Genomic DNA, 17,404 nt, shown 5'->3' with positions numbered 1-17,404 from the left:
TTTTCTCAAAAAAATTATTAAATCGCATGGAAGTTGGGAAAGCTGGCATATTGAACATAATTAGCTTGATAGTAGGAAGCAGTGGGTAATAGTGAAAGGATGCTTGTCATACTGGAGGCCTAAGACTGGAGTGCCCAGGGTCAGTGCTGGGCCCATTACTGTTTGTTATCGACATCAATGATTTGGATGAGAATGTGGAAGGCATGATTAGTAAGTTTGCAGATGACACTAAAATAGGCGGTATCGTGCACAATGAGGAAGGTTATCAGTTGGGGAAGTGAGCCAAAACAGCAATGGAGTTTAATATAGATAAGTGTGAGATCATGCATTTTGGAAAGTCAAATCATGAGTGGTTGGGCCTTAAGGAGTGTTATGGAACTGAAAGTGTTTGGAGTTGGGTGCACGATACTCTGAAAGTGGAGTCACGAGTAGACAAGGCAGTGAAGAAGGCCTTTTGCACACTAGCCTTTATTAGTCAGGGCACTGAGTACAGAAGTTGGGAAGTTATGTTGCAGTTGTACAGGACATTGGTGAGGCGGCATTGAGTACTGTGTTCCATTTTGGTCACCTTGCTATAAGAAGGATGTTATGAAGCTGGAAAGAGTTTAGAAGAAATTTACAAGAGTATTGCCAGGACTTAACGGTCTGAGCTTAAGGGAGAGGTTGTACAAGCTAGGACATTTTTCTTTAGAGCATAGAGGACTGGGGGGGGGTCTTATGGATGCGTATAAAATCATCAGAGGCATGGATCGGGTGAAAGCACTCAGTCTTTTTCCCAGGGTTGGGGAATTGAGGACTAGAGGGCATCAGTTTAAGGCTGGATGGGTAAGAGTAAAAGGTAACTGGAAGAGCAACTTTTATTTTTACACAAAGGGTGATACACATATGGAAGCAGACATGGTTGAGGCAGTTCATTGACAACATTTCAAAGGTCATTTGGTCAAATACATGGATGGGAAAGATTTAGAAGGGTATAGGCCAAGTGCAGGGAAATGAGGTTAATGTCGATAAACATTATGGTCAGCATGGACCAGTCTGAGCCAAAGGGCCTATCTTCATGTTGTGAGTCTATAAATTTGTTAATCCAAGTGATGGATAACACAACTGGTCAAAATGTCTCTTGATTTATAGTCTGGGACTCCTGTTGAAAAATAAAATGTAGAAAAGTCAGGTAATATGAGCATACGTACAGAATGGGATCAACAATGGGTAGTTGGATGAGGAATTATGAAATTTGCAGCTTAAACTTGCAAAATCCATGTCACCAACAACTGGATACTTGTACTAAAATTGGACTGCGTTTCCAAATCTACGTTAAGAATACACGTGTGCAATCTCATTTTTCACCTAGCTTTCGGTAGTCAGTCTCTGGCTTCTTAGATTAACAAATGGTGAGAATCAGTGGGTTTCAAGGGCGTGATAGACCAGGCAGTGGTTGGGTGTAGTGGCTCCACTGACATTTTGTGTTAGACAAAAACGTTTATTAAGAACCTCCAGTTGCCTCATTTATATCGAATGTAATGACAGCTCCAGGCGTCTTCCCAGTTACATGCCTTATTTACTGAAAGCAAATATTTAGAATGACTGGGAGGAGCCCATTGTTCAGAATGGTGACAATTTGTCTATCAAGTGGAGGCATGGCAGATGAAATTTAACTTGAACAAATGAGAGGTATTGCATTTTGGTAAAACAAACAAGGTCAGGATGTATACAATTAATGGTAGGGCCCTGGGTAGTGTTGTAGAACAGAGAGCTCTAGGTGTTCAGGTACATAATTCTTTGAAATTTATGTAGTAGGTAGACAAGGAAGTTAAGAAGGTGTTTCACATGCTTGCTTTCAATGTTCAGACCTTTTTGAGTACAAGAGTTAGGACATCGTGTTGAGGTTGTACAGGAAGTCGGTGAGGCCTGTTCTGGAATACTGTACAGTGCCTGTCATCCTGTTATAGGAAGGACATTATTAAACTGGAGAGGGTTCAGAAAAAGATTTGCTGGAAACAGAGGGTTTGAGTTATGAAAAACAGGCTGATAGGTTGGGACTTTTTTTTCACTTAAGTGTAGGAGCTTGAGGGTGACCTTATAGAAGTTTGTAAAATCATGAGGGGCACAGATTAGGTGAAAGCAAAGGTATTTTACTTACAATAGAGCAGTTAAAAATATGCCACCTAGTTTTGAAGTGGGAGGACAAAGATTTAAAAAGGACATGGGGTGACTTTTTTTTTAATACACAGTCATTAGCGTGTGGAATTAACTACCAGAGGAAGTGGTGGATGCAGGTTCAGTTAAAATGGTTAAAAGACATTTGGGTAAATATGCGAATAGGAAATGTTTGGAGGGATATGGGCTAAACACAGGCAGGTGGGACTAGTTTAGTTCAGGAATATGGTCATTGTAGACTGGTTGGACCGAAGGGTCTGTTTCTATGCTGTATCACTCCATAACTCTAAACAGGAGCAGAAGTAGGCAATTTAGCTCTTTCAGCCTGCTCCACCATTTAATATAACCATGGTTGATTTCATGTTGGCCTCAACTCCACTTTCCTGCCCATCCCCGTAACCCTTTAAACCCATTACGAATTTAAAATCTCAAGTTTATTCAGTGTTCCAGTGTGAATTGCATCTGGGTGTCCACAGATTCATGACCTTTTGAAAGAAGTAATTTTCCCTCATGTGCATTTAAATCTGCCACTCCTTAGCCCAAAATTCAGACGTCTAGTGATAGATTGCCCCACAAGGGGAAACATCCTGTCAAGTAACAGCCTGAAACAAACCACAGCCATAATCAACAAACTGTAATTTTCCCACAACATCCAGACTCATTCATCAGTATACTTGAGTATTGGGTCCCATTGGTAGGATAGACCCACCAGAATTGTCACAACTGTGCATTCGAGTCAGGATTAGTAGTCCTCAACATTCATTCCAGATTCCATGCTGTCAGGTCAGATATCAACTAGGAAATCTTCTGTAATTATCGCCAATTGATCACCACTGGAAGAATCAACATTCTTCCTGGTTGAACAGCACTTATAAGAATATTCTTAAGGCAGGGGATGACCAAAGGTCAAGCGGTCTTCTCTTGTTCCATGTTCATAAGAATGTGTGCAAGCAGCACCGGAAGGTACTAAATGCATTAATTATATTCAGGCTAGGGTGATCTTCCACATGCAGCATCAGGCTTGGCTCAAGCACTTCTACTGACCGAGCTGGAGAAAAATATTAGTCAAAATGGTCATCCTATAATCTTAAGCCTAGCATGATGATACTTGAAGGTCTCCTTACATTGTGCCTCAGGTTTCATTTCTTAGAGCTGGTTGAAAAACTTTGTTTATGCAAATGAACTACACTTTATCCAAGTCTTGGGCATACTTCCAAAAGCGATTTCAAAAATTGAAAAATAATCGCATGAATGCATAATTTCCTCATTTTGTACTTACACCTCAATTTATAAAACCAAAGATTCTGTATGTCTTTTTTTTTAATAACCTCTTCAACTTGTATTAGTACCCTCAAAGACTTATATATGAAGATTGTAGTGTGAAACATAAGCACCATACATAAATGTTAGACAAGATTGTCTGTTTCTCTATTGTAAATTCTATATAAAATCAGAAGGCATGTACCTCTACAGTACAACTGCCTAAAGCTCAAGAACAATCCAGGGTTATGACCAAGCAAGAATTTGGGCTTTCCCCATTTAACCATCTTCTAGGTTGCAGATGTGTGACAAGTGGGACTTGTGCAAGAACCCCGGCGAGCTCATTTTCTTGTAAAAGCAGAGGATAAAATTATACATCATTCAATTACATCTATGTATAAGGACACACATAGTATGATCAATGCTACTTCGGATCACCTTTTAATTTACTTTTTGTCACAATTGTCTAAACTCACCTTGTAAAGATTTAATCTCTGAAGACAAAAAGAAAGTCAGCTTTCCTACATTCTCTCGCATTAAACCGTAAAGAGTTAACTCTGACAGAACAAGTATCTTTCTACCTGTTATTAATACACAACATTAGGATATATGAAATTCACCCAAGGTGAAGTTCTTCTGTGCCAACAAGGGTCTTTAAATCTCCACTGCATTGACCAGTAGTATGTTTTTCTTTTTCCATATCCCTCTAAGGAGGCATTGAAAAGGATGTGAAGGCAATTTGATGCCAATTAATGGACTGCTGTGAACTCATGTATGCAAGCTCCCGAAGTAACATTGCATCAAACTAATTTTGCTTGGGGACCTTACAGAATTCTGACACATTCCTTTACTTATGGGGCAAGAATTCAAGCTGAAGTTAATTTCTTTCATCTACAAGAATGACAATGAACCTAATTTATATCTGATCAATATGCATTCAAGCAAACAAACAATTGTAAAAGCAAATAGAAAATTACACCCACGATTTGTAGTTTAAAGAAAATGGCACAAGTTGGACTTTCTCAACTGGGTGCAACAATTTTTTGTTGTGGGATGCGCACTTCTGCTGTAGGAATCAGTACTCAGTGCATAATGAGCATCATGCAAAGAACACACAGTTCAAAGGGATTACTATGCTTGACTATTCCAAAATATTACATTAAATTTTGCCCAGGACCAAAGGTGGGACTATCTCACTCAGAATAGTTCAGGGGTTACTGAAGTTCCCCCAAGTCAAAGTAAATTGAAGAGGAGAGACAGAGGCACTCTCCATGCAGAGAGGAACTGTTAGGTTGTGATGCTGAGAAAGTGATTTAAAGCCAATAGTTCTGTATAGTCTGAACTTGGTCTATTAGTCAGTAGTTGAAGCTTAGTGAGAAGTAAACAACAGTTAAATAGCAGACAGAGACCAGGAACAGGTTTTAGCAATTAGTAAGCAGCAAAATGTTAGAGAAAGGTTTGAAAAAACAAAGTACGGACAGTTAATAATTTAGAAAAAGTTGAGACCAGGGCTGAAAACCCTCAAGTAAAAATTGCTCGGTGTAAATTAGAGCTCAGGAAATGAATCCGTGCAATACAAGCTTGATGTTTGTGCAAAAGCTAGCATTATGCCTATTTCTTTGTGCTGAAACACTGCTTAATCTAGGGCAGCCTAATCAGAGAAAAGGAAAATGAGCACCAGAACATTAGCAGTTGTTGGAGACAGTCCATGATGAGTGGCTTTTGAGGAAACTTGAAGGCCAGGTTATCAAAAGTGAACGATTGAAACCCCTTATGAAGTTTAATGAAATTCGGTGATCCATTGGGGTGGGGTCCAGGAGAAAACTGCTGAAAACTTTGTGGGATTTACCTTGATCACATTTGCTATTTGATGTGATCCAGGGAGTGTTGGGCCACTGCTTGTATGTTACTCATATTTATCGCATGTTCACTTTAGGATGTCAGCCTTTTTGGTCAATAATCTCTGCAGGTTCATTTGAATAAATGTTGTTTGTAATAAACTAATCATGCTTTATTCACAAAAGAAACCTAGCTGAATTATTTCTAGTACTAGACCAGATTCATTCCAAAACCTATATAATTGGCCATGTTGCCACTCTGGTTAAATGTAAAATTTATTATAACCAGAGTAGGCATGGGACTAGAAAGGAGTTTGTGCACCCCTCCAACATTATATGCAATGAGGTGAAGGATAAAGTTATTTTTTTTAGTAATACAGCAATTACAGTGCTTACTTTACACCTCAGTGGTATAGCATTCCCCCACAACCGATACTTGCATTTATCTGCAATTTGAATAAAGAATTTCACTGAATTTTCAGTTTAGGAAGTTGTATCAAATCAGGAACTTCCTGCTATCTGAGCACAATAGAACTGATTAAATCAGGGATAAGGAAATTGATAAACCACTGCAGCAAGGCTTTAGTGAGATAAAACAAAAGTTAAATATTTGTACATTTATGTTTCTTTTGAAGGCTCTGTTATTTCATTATAATAAAAGTACCAACCTTCAGAGGCATCGATAGTTCAACTTCTTTTGTCTCCTTCAGGCCCAGAGGAATCATGGGAACGCTAATAGACTCACTGTAATACAAACAAATTCTCAAATGTTATGATAATCTCTATTTTCAATTATTACTAGTACTATTCTTTAACTATTGTCCTTTTGAATGCCTGATAGCTAAATTAATTTAAAACAGAGAGTCATCCTTTCCTGAAGAAGGGCTTATGCCCGAAACGTCGATTCTCCTGTTCCCTGGATGCTGCCTGACCTGCTGCGCTTTTCCAGCAACACATTTTCAGCATCCTTCAATAATGCTTAGTCAAATTATAAGTCTGCCTGGCAGTGGTTGCTTATATGTTTAGTTTCTCAAGTGTAAAAAACTGGGAAATTCTCTGGTAATATAGATAATAAAAGACATTGGTGAACCAGTTCGGTTTTTCCAAACAATGGATTCATGGTCATCATTAGATGCTTAATTCCAGGTTTTTAATTACTGAATTCAATGTCCACCTTTTGCCACAGTGGGATTTGAACCCAGATTCCCAGAACATTACCCAGGTCTCTGGATTAACAGTCCAGTGATAACACCACTAGGCCATTGCCTCCCCATGGTAACAAAGTCAGAAGATCTAAATTGAGATATTACCTTATATGCCAAGGGCCTGGGTCAAGGTGGTATATAAAAATATAGCCTTCAAGGATATAGAGGCTATTGCTGTAAGCATAATGTGGTCAATCACAGAAAAACATGCAGGGGGATCGGTTTGCAAAGTTTGACTATTCAAATTTCTCTACATTCATTAAGCAATTGGTGTTGTGAATAGATGTTTGATGCTTGAAGGACATCCACACTAATTAGAAGTCATAAGCATAACTGTGGTGGTGTCATTGATAAAGTACGGGCCTTAGAAAGGAGGAAGATCCTCTTTGATTTACGGAAGTGACGACTGCACACTCCTGGTGAAGGGCAAGTCCCATTTCCAAACTGAAAATACAATCAAGGAGGAAGTGCTGGAGGTCAGAGTCGAGTGCGTGGTGCTGGAAAAGCAGAGCAGGTCAGGCAGCATCCGAGGAGCAGGAGAATCGATGTTTTGGGCATAAGCTCTTCATCACTCCTGAAGGACTTACGCCCGAAACACTGATTCTCCTGCTCCTCGGAGGCTGCCTGACCTGCTGTGCTTTTCCAACACCACACTCTCGACTGAAAATACACGCTGCGCTATGTGACATAAAGTTGTGCTAAATGGGACAAAGTGTCCAACAAGTTCCCAACCTGCCATAGGTTAACGTCAGTGGCAAAGGGCAATATGTGCCCAGCTAAAGGCCTCGATTGTCAGTCGGTTGGCAAGGTTCTTCCCACCAGTAGAGCAGAGACAAAGATGTCAAGGTCCCACATACCACACTCTGTTCAATTAAATGTCACACCTCCTCCATCACCACAGAAATCACCACAGGGAAAGACTTAAGGTTATGTCCTAAGATTATATTATTCTGTGTAAAGCAGCCTAGTACTCAGTAGTACACAAGACAATAACCGGATCATAGAAAAGAAAGGCTGAAATAGTACTCCAGGTCAGTCCTCTCACAATCTTTTAACTTTGAATCTCCTTTACTATATTCTACTGAAAAATTATAGTATTTGGCTCTCCTTATTCAGGCTGCTTATCAAGATGAGGTCATTCGTGAACAGATTAATATGGCCAGCATTCAGTAAATTACATCATTTGAGGCAGTAATTCACTGACTGGCTGCATATAACATAAATTTGGTAATGAAACAGAGGCTTATCTTCAACATCAAACTTATAAAGAAAGGAGTTATTACTTATCTAACTAAAAATAAACATAGTCTGTGCTCAGTAATTCAACTTGGCAGATTTAGATCAGATTTTTCCCCCACAGTTTGTCACTTGCAATAATAAGCTATTTGTATAAAGATCTTGACAGTGTCAATCACAAACTGAACATTGAACTTTCACATCAAATTAAAACAGGAAAAAGAAATGCCTTTTGCACTCTTGGATCTTTCAAAATAGCTTAGTTTATCCAACTAAGCAGCTCAAGATCCCTTGAACCTCCCATCAAGATTTCACCTCTACTTGAGAGTTCGTTCAGATCACTTCTCCATAAGACTACTTGACTACTACACAGATTAGTTGCTCAATGTTACACCATGTTCCTGATATGGAACAAACATTAGAAATTACACTACAAACACTTGCATTTATCTAATGTTTTAACAAGTCAACACCAAATTCATTTGCGTTCTCATAACTTTGTATTGAAGAAAGATTTTAGAAGTGCCTGCACCTCTAATGATGACACACTGTATGACACTTCTGAGGCAGTCTCTTGAGGTTGAGGACAACATACTTCCATTCTAGTTTGATGGGTTCAGAGATGACGAATAGGTCCCAAGCATGACTCAGTAACATATGGAAGAGGTTAATGCTTGAAGGAGTTGGTTGAATGCTGGTTTGGGGGTTTGTGCACTCTTGTATGCTCTGTATGCTCTCAACAACGTTTCTTGATGTGATCGATACTTCCCCATTTTGGTTGGTCATTAACCAGAATCTCTCACAAGTACAGAGGTATGTGAGAGCTCTTCAAGGGTACTTTAAGATCACCACAAAACCATTTCCATACTCCACTCTCCACCCCCAAGAACCACCTGCCACAACCAAGCTCAAAGCAGAGGAGTTGTTTTCGAAATCTCATGTCAGACATATGACATGCATTGTCAAATGGAACTGATAGATTATGAACTCAATGCTGGGCAAGTTGGCTAAGTCAAGTTTGCTGGGACCACATTTACTATCATTAATTTCAGAGGGTCTTACGAACACACTGCTCGTGGTATTTTTCTGGTACTTTGAAGGTGTTTGGTGTAGGTTGTCCAAAACTCTGAAGCACACAGGAGCACAGGGATCATTTTTACCTGGTAAGCCATCACCTTTGTCTCGGGTTTGAGATCATTGCTCTTCAATGTTCTTTTCAACAGTTCACTGAAAGCTGAGTTCACATTTGAGGCAATGAAGAATTTCATCATTTATGACTGTCTTTGTTGACAAGAGGCTTCCAAGACATACAAAATGGTCCAAATTTTCAAGGTTTTTTGACATTGCTTTTAATACATCGGATGGGTGGGGTGGAAGAAGATATTTTACTGAGGGAACTAGTGGCAGGAGGACTTTAGTTTTCAGGGTGTTAATTGAAAAGCCTGTCCTTTCTAAATGCAAGGAATAATCAAAAATGACTTGGAGCTCAGTTTCTATGTGAGTACACACAAGCATCATCTACATCCTGAAGCTCTGAGAGCTAATTGTTATTTTGGATTGAAGGCAATATAGGTTAAACTGTTACCCATCATTGCTGGAGATCAGCCTGTAGATCGGTGCCTGTAGATAGAGAGTTTTAGTATCGCAGTGAGGAAAACAAATGAGCTGATTAATAACACGTTAAAATAAAACCAAGAATTACAGATGTTGTAAATCTCAAGTAAAAACAGCAATTGGAGAAATTCAGCAGTCTGGCAGCATCTGTGGAGAGAAAGCAGAGTTACTGTTTCAAGTCCAATATCCTTCTTCAGAAATAGTAGGCTGGTGAGTTTCTCCAGCAATTTTTTTGTTGTTGTGATAAATTACAGTGCTTTATTTGACACCAATTTTCAGTAAGATGAGAGCTTGTGATCGTTCTGTCGGTGTGGATCACAGATTGTATGTCATCAGGGAGTAGGCAGAAGATGGTGACACAATTCTGATAGCAGCCCACTTTGAGCAGATACTCCATAGAACTTCACAGTTGACAGAGTGAAGGTTTTTGTGAGGTTGAAAAAGGCCATGCACAATTGTGTTGTTCCTATTTTTTGAAGTTTTCTTAAATTAGTTGTGCAGTGAAGATCATGTTTGTGTTACTTCTCAATGGGTGAAACCCACATTGTGGAAGGAGCTCCTCAGCCACTGGGAGGAGAAGGTTGAGAGGAAACTTGCAATGACCTTCCTTGTAGCAGACATCAGGGAGACTGCTCTATAGCTACCACAATCGGAATGCCTTCCTTCCTGAATATAGTCATGATCACAATGTCACTGGATATCCCCAATGACATCCTTTTTCTCAGAGAATGGACAAGAACATGCAGCTGTTCCAGGCTTCCACAGTGCAGCTGAAGGAATTCCAGCAGCTTCAGAGCTTTCTTAAACTATGAAATGGCTTTTGCAACTTTGCACCGTGTCAGGGTGCCTAGCAGAAAAGGAGTCGAGGAATGGCATAAAACTGAAGAGTATTGGTTGAGGAGCTCTTCAAAATATTGTCTCTGGCAAGGACTAACTGTGATCCTGGCTCACAATGGGGGAGGGGGGGGGAAATTCTTAACTATTTAGGCCACAGATTGTGTCAACAGTGCTGAGGAAATGGCATGTTGTTGGTATCTGAGAGGTAATGATGCACACATGTTCTTTCTACTCACCAACGTTTGTCTGTCATGAGTTTCATCTTGTAACACTACCTTCAGCCACTTGTAAAACTACTGCTTTTCTGTTGAGCAGTGGCAAGGTTTCCAGTCAACAAAAGTTGACATTTAGGTTCAATTAGTTATTTCCTTCAAGCCAGTCACTATTTTATATAAATGTATGAATTCAAAGCAGTAGTAAGCTGCTTGTTCCCTTAAACCACCCCTACCATTAAGATTATGGCTGATCGGATTGCTCCATATTTCCATCTGCCCTTACTGACTCTTGATAAGGAAGAGTCATCATCTACTTGTGCCTTAAAATAACTGAAAGATGCTGCTTTTGAAGAGAAATCCAAAGCAGCATGATTCTCTGAAAGAAAAAATGTCTTATTGATCTTGAATGATTGCCTACTTTTCCATGGTGATGCTTTTTACAGATTTGCCCAAGAAGAAACACCCTTTCTACATCCATTCTGTTGAGACCCCTTAGGACTTTGTGTTTCAAATCAAGCCACCTTTCGTACTACTTAATTCCAGCAGATGCAGGGCTAGCTTGTCTAATCTTTTTTCATAAGACAATCTGACCATTCCCACTGTTAGTTTCTGAACAGCTTTTGATGTGGAGAACAAGGAACTCTTTGTAAATTTTTTTGTGGTGGACTTTAAGGTCAATCAGGCATTAAGTACACTGTGGTACATTGCCCAGGGGTTGAGAGGTTGGCAGTGAGACACTAGTTAAGGGTCACCTTGATGGGGCCATTTGAGGCATTTGAAATTAAATTTATTGTGGTATTTTTCTGTTGCCACAGTTTTGAGGGCCAGGCTAGCAGTCATTGGTGTTGTGAAAACTTCTGTAATCACTTTTTCGTTGAATGTTTAGTTGAGCTGATGAAAGGGTTTGTTCTATATGGTACACATTAAGGTGTCTTGTTCTTGACTCATTGTTAGAATAGGGTGTAACAAGGTCACATTCTAAAACAGTTCGTCAGAAGGATGATTCTGTTGGAGTTTGCATTTCGTGATCCTTCCTTACCTATTGTACTCTTTCAAAGATTAGAGTCCTTCCTGACTCTGGTGTTGAAATTTCCAAGAAGGGTGTATTTACCATTTGTGGGACTTGATATTAGTATTGCTCAAGGTCAGTATGGGCACTTTCCTTGGTCTTGTCTGTCACCTTAAATGTACGAGGGCAAGAGATGACTTTGCCACACGGAGTCCTTGTCAGGGTGAACTTGGCAGTCGTGAAACACTCCCTTAGCAAGCTTTGAGAAGAAGATCTGTAGCTCAGGTTGAGGTTTTCGGATGTAGGTTTGCTCGCTGAGCTTGAATGTTCTTTTCCAGACATTTTGTCACCCTACTAGGTAACATCTTCAGTGGGCCTCAGGCAAAGCACTGGTGAAAATTCCTGCTTTCTATTTATATGTTTGGGTTTCTTTGGGTTGGTGATGTCATTTCCTGAAGTGAAGTCACTTCCCGTTCATTTTCTCAGGGGGTGGTAGATGGGGTCTAACTCGACGTGTTTGTTGATAGAGTTCCAGTTGGAATGCCATGCTTCTAGGAATTCTCGTGAGTGTCTTTGTTTGGCTTGTCCTCGGATGGATTTGTTGTCCCTGTCGAAGTAGTGTCCTTCCTCATCTGTATGTAAAGATACTAGTGAGAGGGGGTCATGTCTTTTTGTGGCTAGTTGGTGTATGAATCCTGGTGGCTAGTTTTCTGCCCGTTTGACCAATGTGGTGTTTGTAACAGTCCTTGCAGGATATTTTGTAAATGACATTAGTTTTGCTTGCTGTCTGTATTGGGTCTTTCAAGTTCATTAGCTGCTGTTTTAGTGTGTTGGTGGGTTTGTGGGCTACCATGATGCCAAGGGGTCTGAGTAGTCGGGCAGTCATTTCAGAGATGGCTTTGATGTAGGGGTGAGTGGCTAGGGTTTCTGGACGTGTTGTGTCTGTTTGTTTGGGTTTTTGCTGAGAAATCGGCGGACCGTGTTCATTGGGTACCCATTCATTTTGGATACACGGTGTAGCTGATTTTCCTCTGCTCTCCGTAGTTCCTGTGTGTGTGTGTTGGCTCCTTGAAATAATGTTCTGATGCAGCTTAGTTTGTGGATGTTGGGGTGATTGCTTCTGTAGTTCAATATTTGGTCCGTATGTGTTGTTTTCCTGAAGACGCTGGTTTGAAGTTCCCCATTGGCAGTTTGTTGTTGTTTTTTCTCTTTATTGAATTTTATGCCAGTAAGGGTATTATTGATGGTTTTGAAGGTTTCCTCGAATTTGTTTTGTTTAGTGATGACAAAGGTGTCATCCATATAGTAGATCCAAAGTTTGGGTTGGATGGTTTGCAGAGCTGTTTGTTCAAGTTTCTGCATTACTGTCTCTGCTAAGAGCCCTGATATCGGAGATCCCACAGGTGTTCCATTGGTTTGTCTTTAGGTTTTGTTGAAGGTGAAGTGTGTAGTAAGGCATAGGTCCACTAGCTTGATGATACTGTCCTTGTTGATGAAGTTAGTGGTGTTTGGTGTATGTGTCTTTGGGTCTTCTAATAGTGTAGTCAGTGTTTCCTTGGCCAGGTTAATGTTACTATCGAAGGAGACCATTATTTCATCCTCTTCTATCTTAGTGTCTTTGACAATCTTCAGGAATTCTTGGGTGGAGTGGATGGGGTGGCGTGAGTCTTCTACTAAGTGTTTTAGTCTTTGGTATAGACCATGAATGGATAGACATAGTACAACAAGTCATAGATATTAGACAGCAACAAACAAAAAATGAAAAATCTAGACCTGCAGAAAAAAATTAGACAAACTTACACAAAGTAACAACACTCACAGCACAGGAGCATGGATTTAAAAAAAACTTATCTGACTGACCCTTAACAGGCACTGAAAAAGCCGTCTTAGTAAGAGGATTAAATTACAACTGCCGGGATGCGGATCTTGGCCAATCTGTAAGTTGGTGTTCCAAATAGTGAGACTATGGGTCTGAGGGGCTCCTGGTTTGTGAATTTTGGGTAATCTGTAGAAGTGTGGTGTGTAGGATCCGACTGGAAGTCTGTCTTATTTTTTTCTCCAGATTTCTGAAGTCTTTTTTGAGTAGGGCTGTGATTCGGTTCTCTAGTTATGGGGTGAGGTCTATCGCCACTTGGTGGTAAGTGTCGGTATCTGGAAGTAGTGCGTTCGCTTTTTCAATGTAGTCTCTTTGGTTTAAAATCACTGTCAAGCATCCTTTGTCACCAGGTAGGATAACAATGATTTTATCTTTTTTAAAGTCTTTCCAGTGCTTTCCTTTCTTGTATAGAGTGTGTTTCCTTCCTTTCTTCTGCTTAATGTTGGTGCGACTAACTGTCTGATCGTTTGCTGGGTTTCTTCTGTGAGTTAGTTGTCTTTTAGTGTTTTTCTAAGGCTACTAAGAAATCTTTCTTGTCCGCATCCCAGTTGTAATTTAATCCTCTTACTGAGACAGCTTTTTCAGTGTCTGTTAAGGGTCAGTCAGATAAGTTTTTTTTATCCATGCTTCTGTGCGGTGAGTGTTGTTACTTTGTGTAAGCTTGTCTAATTTTTTTCTGCAGGTCTAGATTTTTCATTTTTTGTTTGTTGCTGTCTAATATCTATGACTTGTTGTACTATGTCCATCCATTCATGGTCTGTTGCGTGAGGGAGTAGATGTTTGGTACAAAATTTCCGGGTTGTATTTACGGAGTCTGTTGTGGGCATGATTAATCATTTCTCTAAGTATTCTGTGGCCATTTTGCTCTGCTATTCTTTTAGGTAAAAACAATGACTGCAGATGCTGGAAACCCAGATTCTGGATTAGTGTGGTGCTGGAAAAGCACAGCAGTTCAGGAGCAGGAAAATCAACATTTCAGGCAAAAGCCCTTAATCAGGAATAGAGGCAGAGTGCCCGAAGGATGGAGAGATAAATAAGAGGAGGATGGGGGTGGGGAGAAAGTAGCATAGAGTACAATAGGTGAGTGGGGATGAATGTGATAGGTCAGGGAGGAGGATAGAGGAACGTAGCAAAGAGTACAATGGGTGAATGGGGGTGGGATGAAGGTGGTTGGTCAGAGAGGAGGGTGGAGTGGATAGGTGGAAAGGAAGATAGGCAGGTAGGACAAGTCATGGGGACTGTGCTGAGCTGGAAGTTTGGAACTGGGGTGAGGTTGGGGGGGGGGGGGGGGGGGGGGGGGGGGGGAGAGAGGGGAAATGAGGAAACTAGTGAAGTCCACATTGATGCCCTGGGGTTGAAGTGTTCCGAGGTGGAAGATGAGGCATTCTTCCTCCAAGCGTCAGGGAGTGGCAGTGAAGGAGGCCTAGGACGCCCATGTCCTCGACTGAGGGGGAGTTAAAATGTTAGGCCACAGGGCGGTATGGTTGATTAGTGCGGGGTGTCCCAGAGATTTCCCTGAAGCGCTCTGCTAGGAGCGTCGAGTCTCCCCAATGAAGAGGAGACCGCATCGGGAGCGACGGATACAATAAATGACATTGGTGGATGTGCAGTAAAACTTTGATGGATGTGGAAGGCTCCTTTGGGGCCTTGGCTGGAGGTGAGGGAGGTGGTGTGGGCGCAGGTTTTGCAATTCCTGCAGTGGCAGGGGAAGGTGCCAGGACAGGAGGGTGGGTTGTTGGGGGGGGGGGCGTGGACTTGACCAGGTAGTCACGGAGGGAACGGTCTTTGCGGAAGGTGGAAAGGGGTGGGAGGGAAATATATCCCTGGTGGTGGGGTCGTTTGGAGGTGGTGGAAATGTTGTCAGATGATTTGGTGTATGCACAGGTTGGTAGGATGGAAGGTGAGCACCAGGGGGGTTCTGTCCTTGTTACAGTTGGAGGGGTAGGGTCCGAGGGCAGAGGTACGGGATGTGGTACCAAGAGGAGTTGGAGGGCATCTTTAACCACATGGGAAGGGAAATTGCGGTCTCGAAAGAAGGAGGCCATCTGGTGTGTGTTTGTGGTGGAACTTGTCCTCCTGGGAGCAGATAGAGTGGAAGTGGAGGAATGGGAATACAGGATGGCATTTTTGCAGGAGGTACGGTGGGAAAAGGTGTAATCCAGGTAGCTGTGGGAGTCGGTGAGTCCGTAAAAAATGTCAGTGTCAAGTCAGTTGTCATTAATGGAGATGGAGAGGTCCAGGAAGGGAAGGAGGTGTCAGAGATGGTCTAGGTAAATTTAAAGGTCAGGGTGGAATGTGTTGTGACGTTGATGAATTGCTGAACCTCCTTGCGGGAGCACGAGGTGGCGCCAATTCAGCCATCAATGTAGCGGAGGAAGAGGTGGGGGACTATGCCGGTGTAACTACGGAAGATGGACTGTTGTACGTAGCCAACGAAGAGACAGGCATTCTAATCCAGAATGTGCTATTCTTTTGGCTAGTGGGGGTGTTAAGGGGAGGTTTGTATTTAAGGCATTTAGGTAGTATCTGTTTTCTTAAACATTTGTGCAGGAAGTACAGCTGTTTGCGGGTGGCACTATATCAGATGGCATTCGTAACCCATTTTCATGCCATTTTTAGCATATTGCGCCCATAGATCTTAGAGAGGTTTTGAGAAGATTTGTAGCTCAGGTTGAAGTTTTGATGTAGGTTGCTTGCTGAGCTTGAAGGTTCATTTCCAGACGTTTCATCACCCTACTAGGTAACATCTTCGGTGGGCTCAGGCAAAGCACTGCTGAACATTCGTGTTGAAACAGAATTCGACCCCATCTACTATCCCCTGAGAAAAGGAGCAGGAAGTGACTTCACCACAGGAAATGACATCACCACCCAAAGAAACCCAAACATTTGAATAGAAAGCAGGAATTTTCAGCAGTGCTTTGCCTGACGCCCACTGAAGAGGTTACCTAGTAGAGTGAAGAAATGTCTGGAAATGAACCTTCAAACTCAGCGAGCAAAACTACATCCAAAATACTCCCTTAATCCACAAACAGAGGAATGGAGGCTCCAGACAAGTTCATAACGGATGGTGAGACCCATCATGAAGAGGCATCATTCCTCTACTGAAGGAACCTTCCAGAAAGAGATATATGCCTTTGGTTCCTTCAGTTAACCTTCTCCTGCATATTTTGACTTATTCAGGATGGCAATGTCGATGTCAAGATGTCCTTGATCTGGAGATATCATGACTATGCAATGCTGAGGTCTGTCATTGTTGGAATTGTCCACAAGGTGCTTCAAATTCCAGGTTACATACTTGATTTGGATGAATAGAGTATCAAGTCAAATTAAATGTTGTCATAGAAACAGGAGCAGGTAAATAAACCTGTTAAGCCTGCCCCACCCTTCAGTATGATCATACCTGATTGAACAATTCAATGCCTTTTCACAACCCACCCCATAACCCTGTATGCCACTGGTAATTAGAATACCTTGAACATATTCAAAGACTGAATTCCATAGCCCTCTGTGCTACAGAATTCCAAAGGTTCACTTTCAAATAAAATAATTTCTCTTCATCCTCAGTCCTAAATGGTATTCCCCTTATTTTTAAGTCATGCCACCTGGGCCAAGACTCACCAAGTAATGGAAACAGTTTACCTGCAGTTGCCCTGTCTATTCATGGAAGTAATTTGTAAGTTTCAATGTGATCACACCTAATTTATGAAGCTACTGTGTTTTTATTTTGTATTTTCATGTACTACTTAAAACTGTGGACTGAAATGAAAAATAAGTTTTAAAACCAGGGATTTATAAAGCTGACTGCATGTTTTGAAAGCAAGGAATGTGACACCTCTGTGGTCCCTGTTTAAAAAAGCTGTGGGTTCCAGCAACATGTAGACAAACTAGAGCAGAGGGTTGTTTACAAGTGAAGCGGATTGACAAAGATTTTCTGCCTGCCAATAACGGATTGGTTGTCTGATAGCTGAACAGTTTATGTTGTGAACATGATAGAGAGAATTTGGTTCAGACAGAAAACAGCTGGTCCACAGCAAACAGAAACACTCAATTTTTGGACCTGAGAAAACCAGCTCAGAGTTCCTTCAACAGATGCAGTTTGTAACTTTGAATTGGATAAATCAGGAAAATTTCATAAGTGAACCAACCACCACGTGCCT

The 17,404-nt window shown here is 41.2% G+C and overlaps 1 protein-coding gene across 2 annotated transcripts in view; it reads right to left on the bottom strand.

Moving 5' to 3' along the window:
- Positions 1-17,404, bottom strand: part of rhpn1 (rhophilin, Rho GTPase binding protein 1) — a 91,127-nt gene that overhangs the window by 41,525 nt on the left and 32,198 nt on the right. For both annotated transcript variants that reach the window (XM_043687899.2, XM_043687900.2), the window contains exon 4: positions 5,924-5,999. In XM_043687899.2, coding sequence (XP_043543834.1) covers positions 5,924-5,999 — 76 coding nt within the window. The remainder of the gene's footprint in view (positions 1-5,923; positions 6,000-17,404) is intronic.

The sequence above is a fragment of the Chiloscyllium plagiosum genome, unplaced genomic scaffold, assembly GCF_037043375.1.
Source record: "Chiloscyllium plagiosum isolate Xiang-an unplaced genomic scaffold, Cpla_swu_hap1 HiC_scaffold_4, whole genome shotgun sequence".
NCBI classification, from domain to species: Eukaryota; Metazoa; Chordata; class Chondrichthyes; order Orectolobiformes; family Hemiscylliidae; genus Chiloscyllium; species Chiloscyllium plagiosum.
This window is presented reverse-complemented; position numbering and strand designations above follow the sequence as displayed.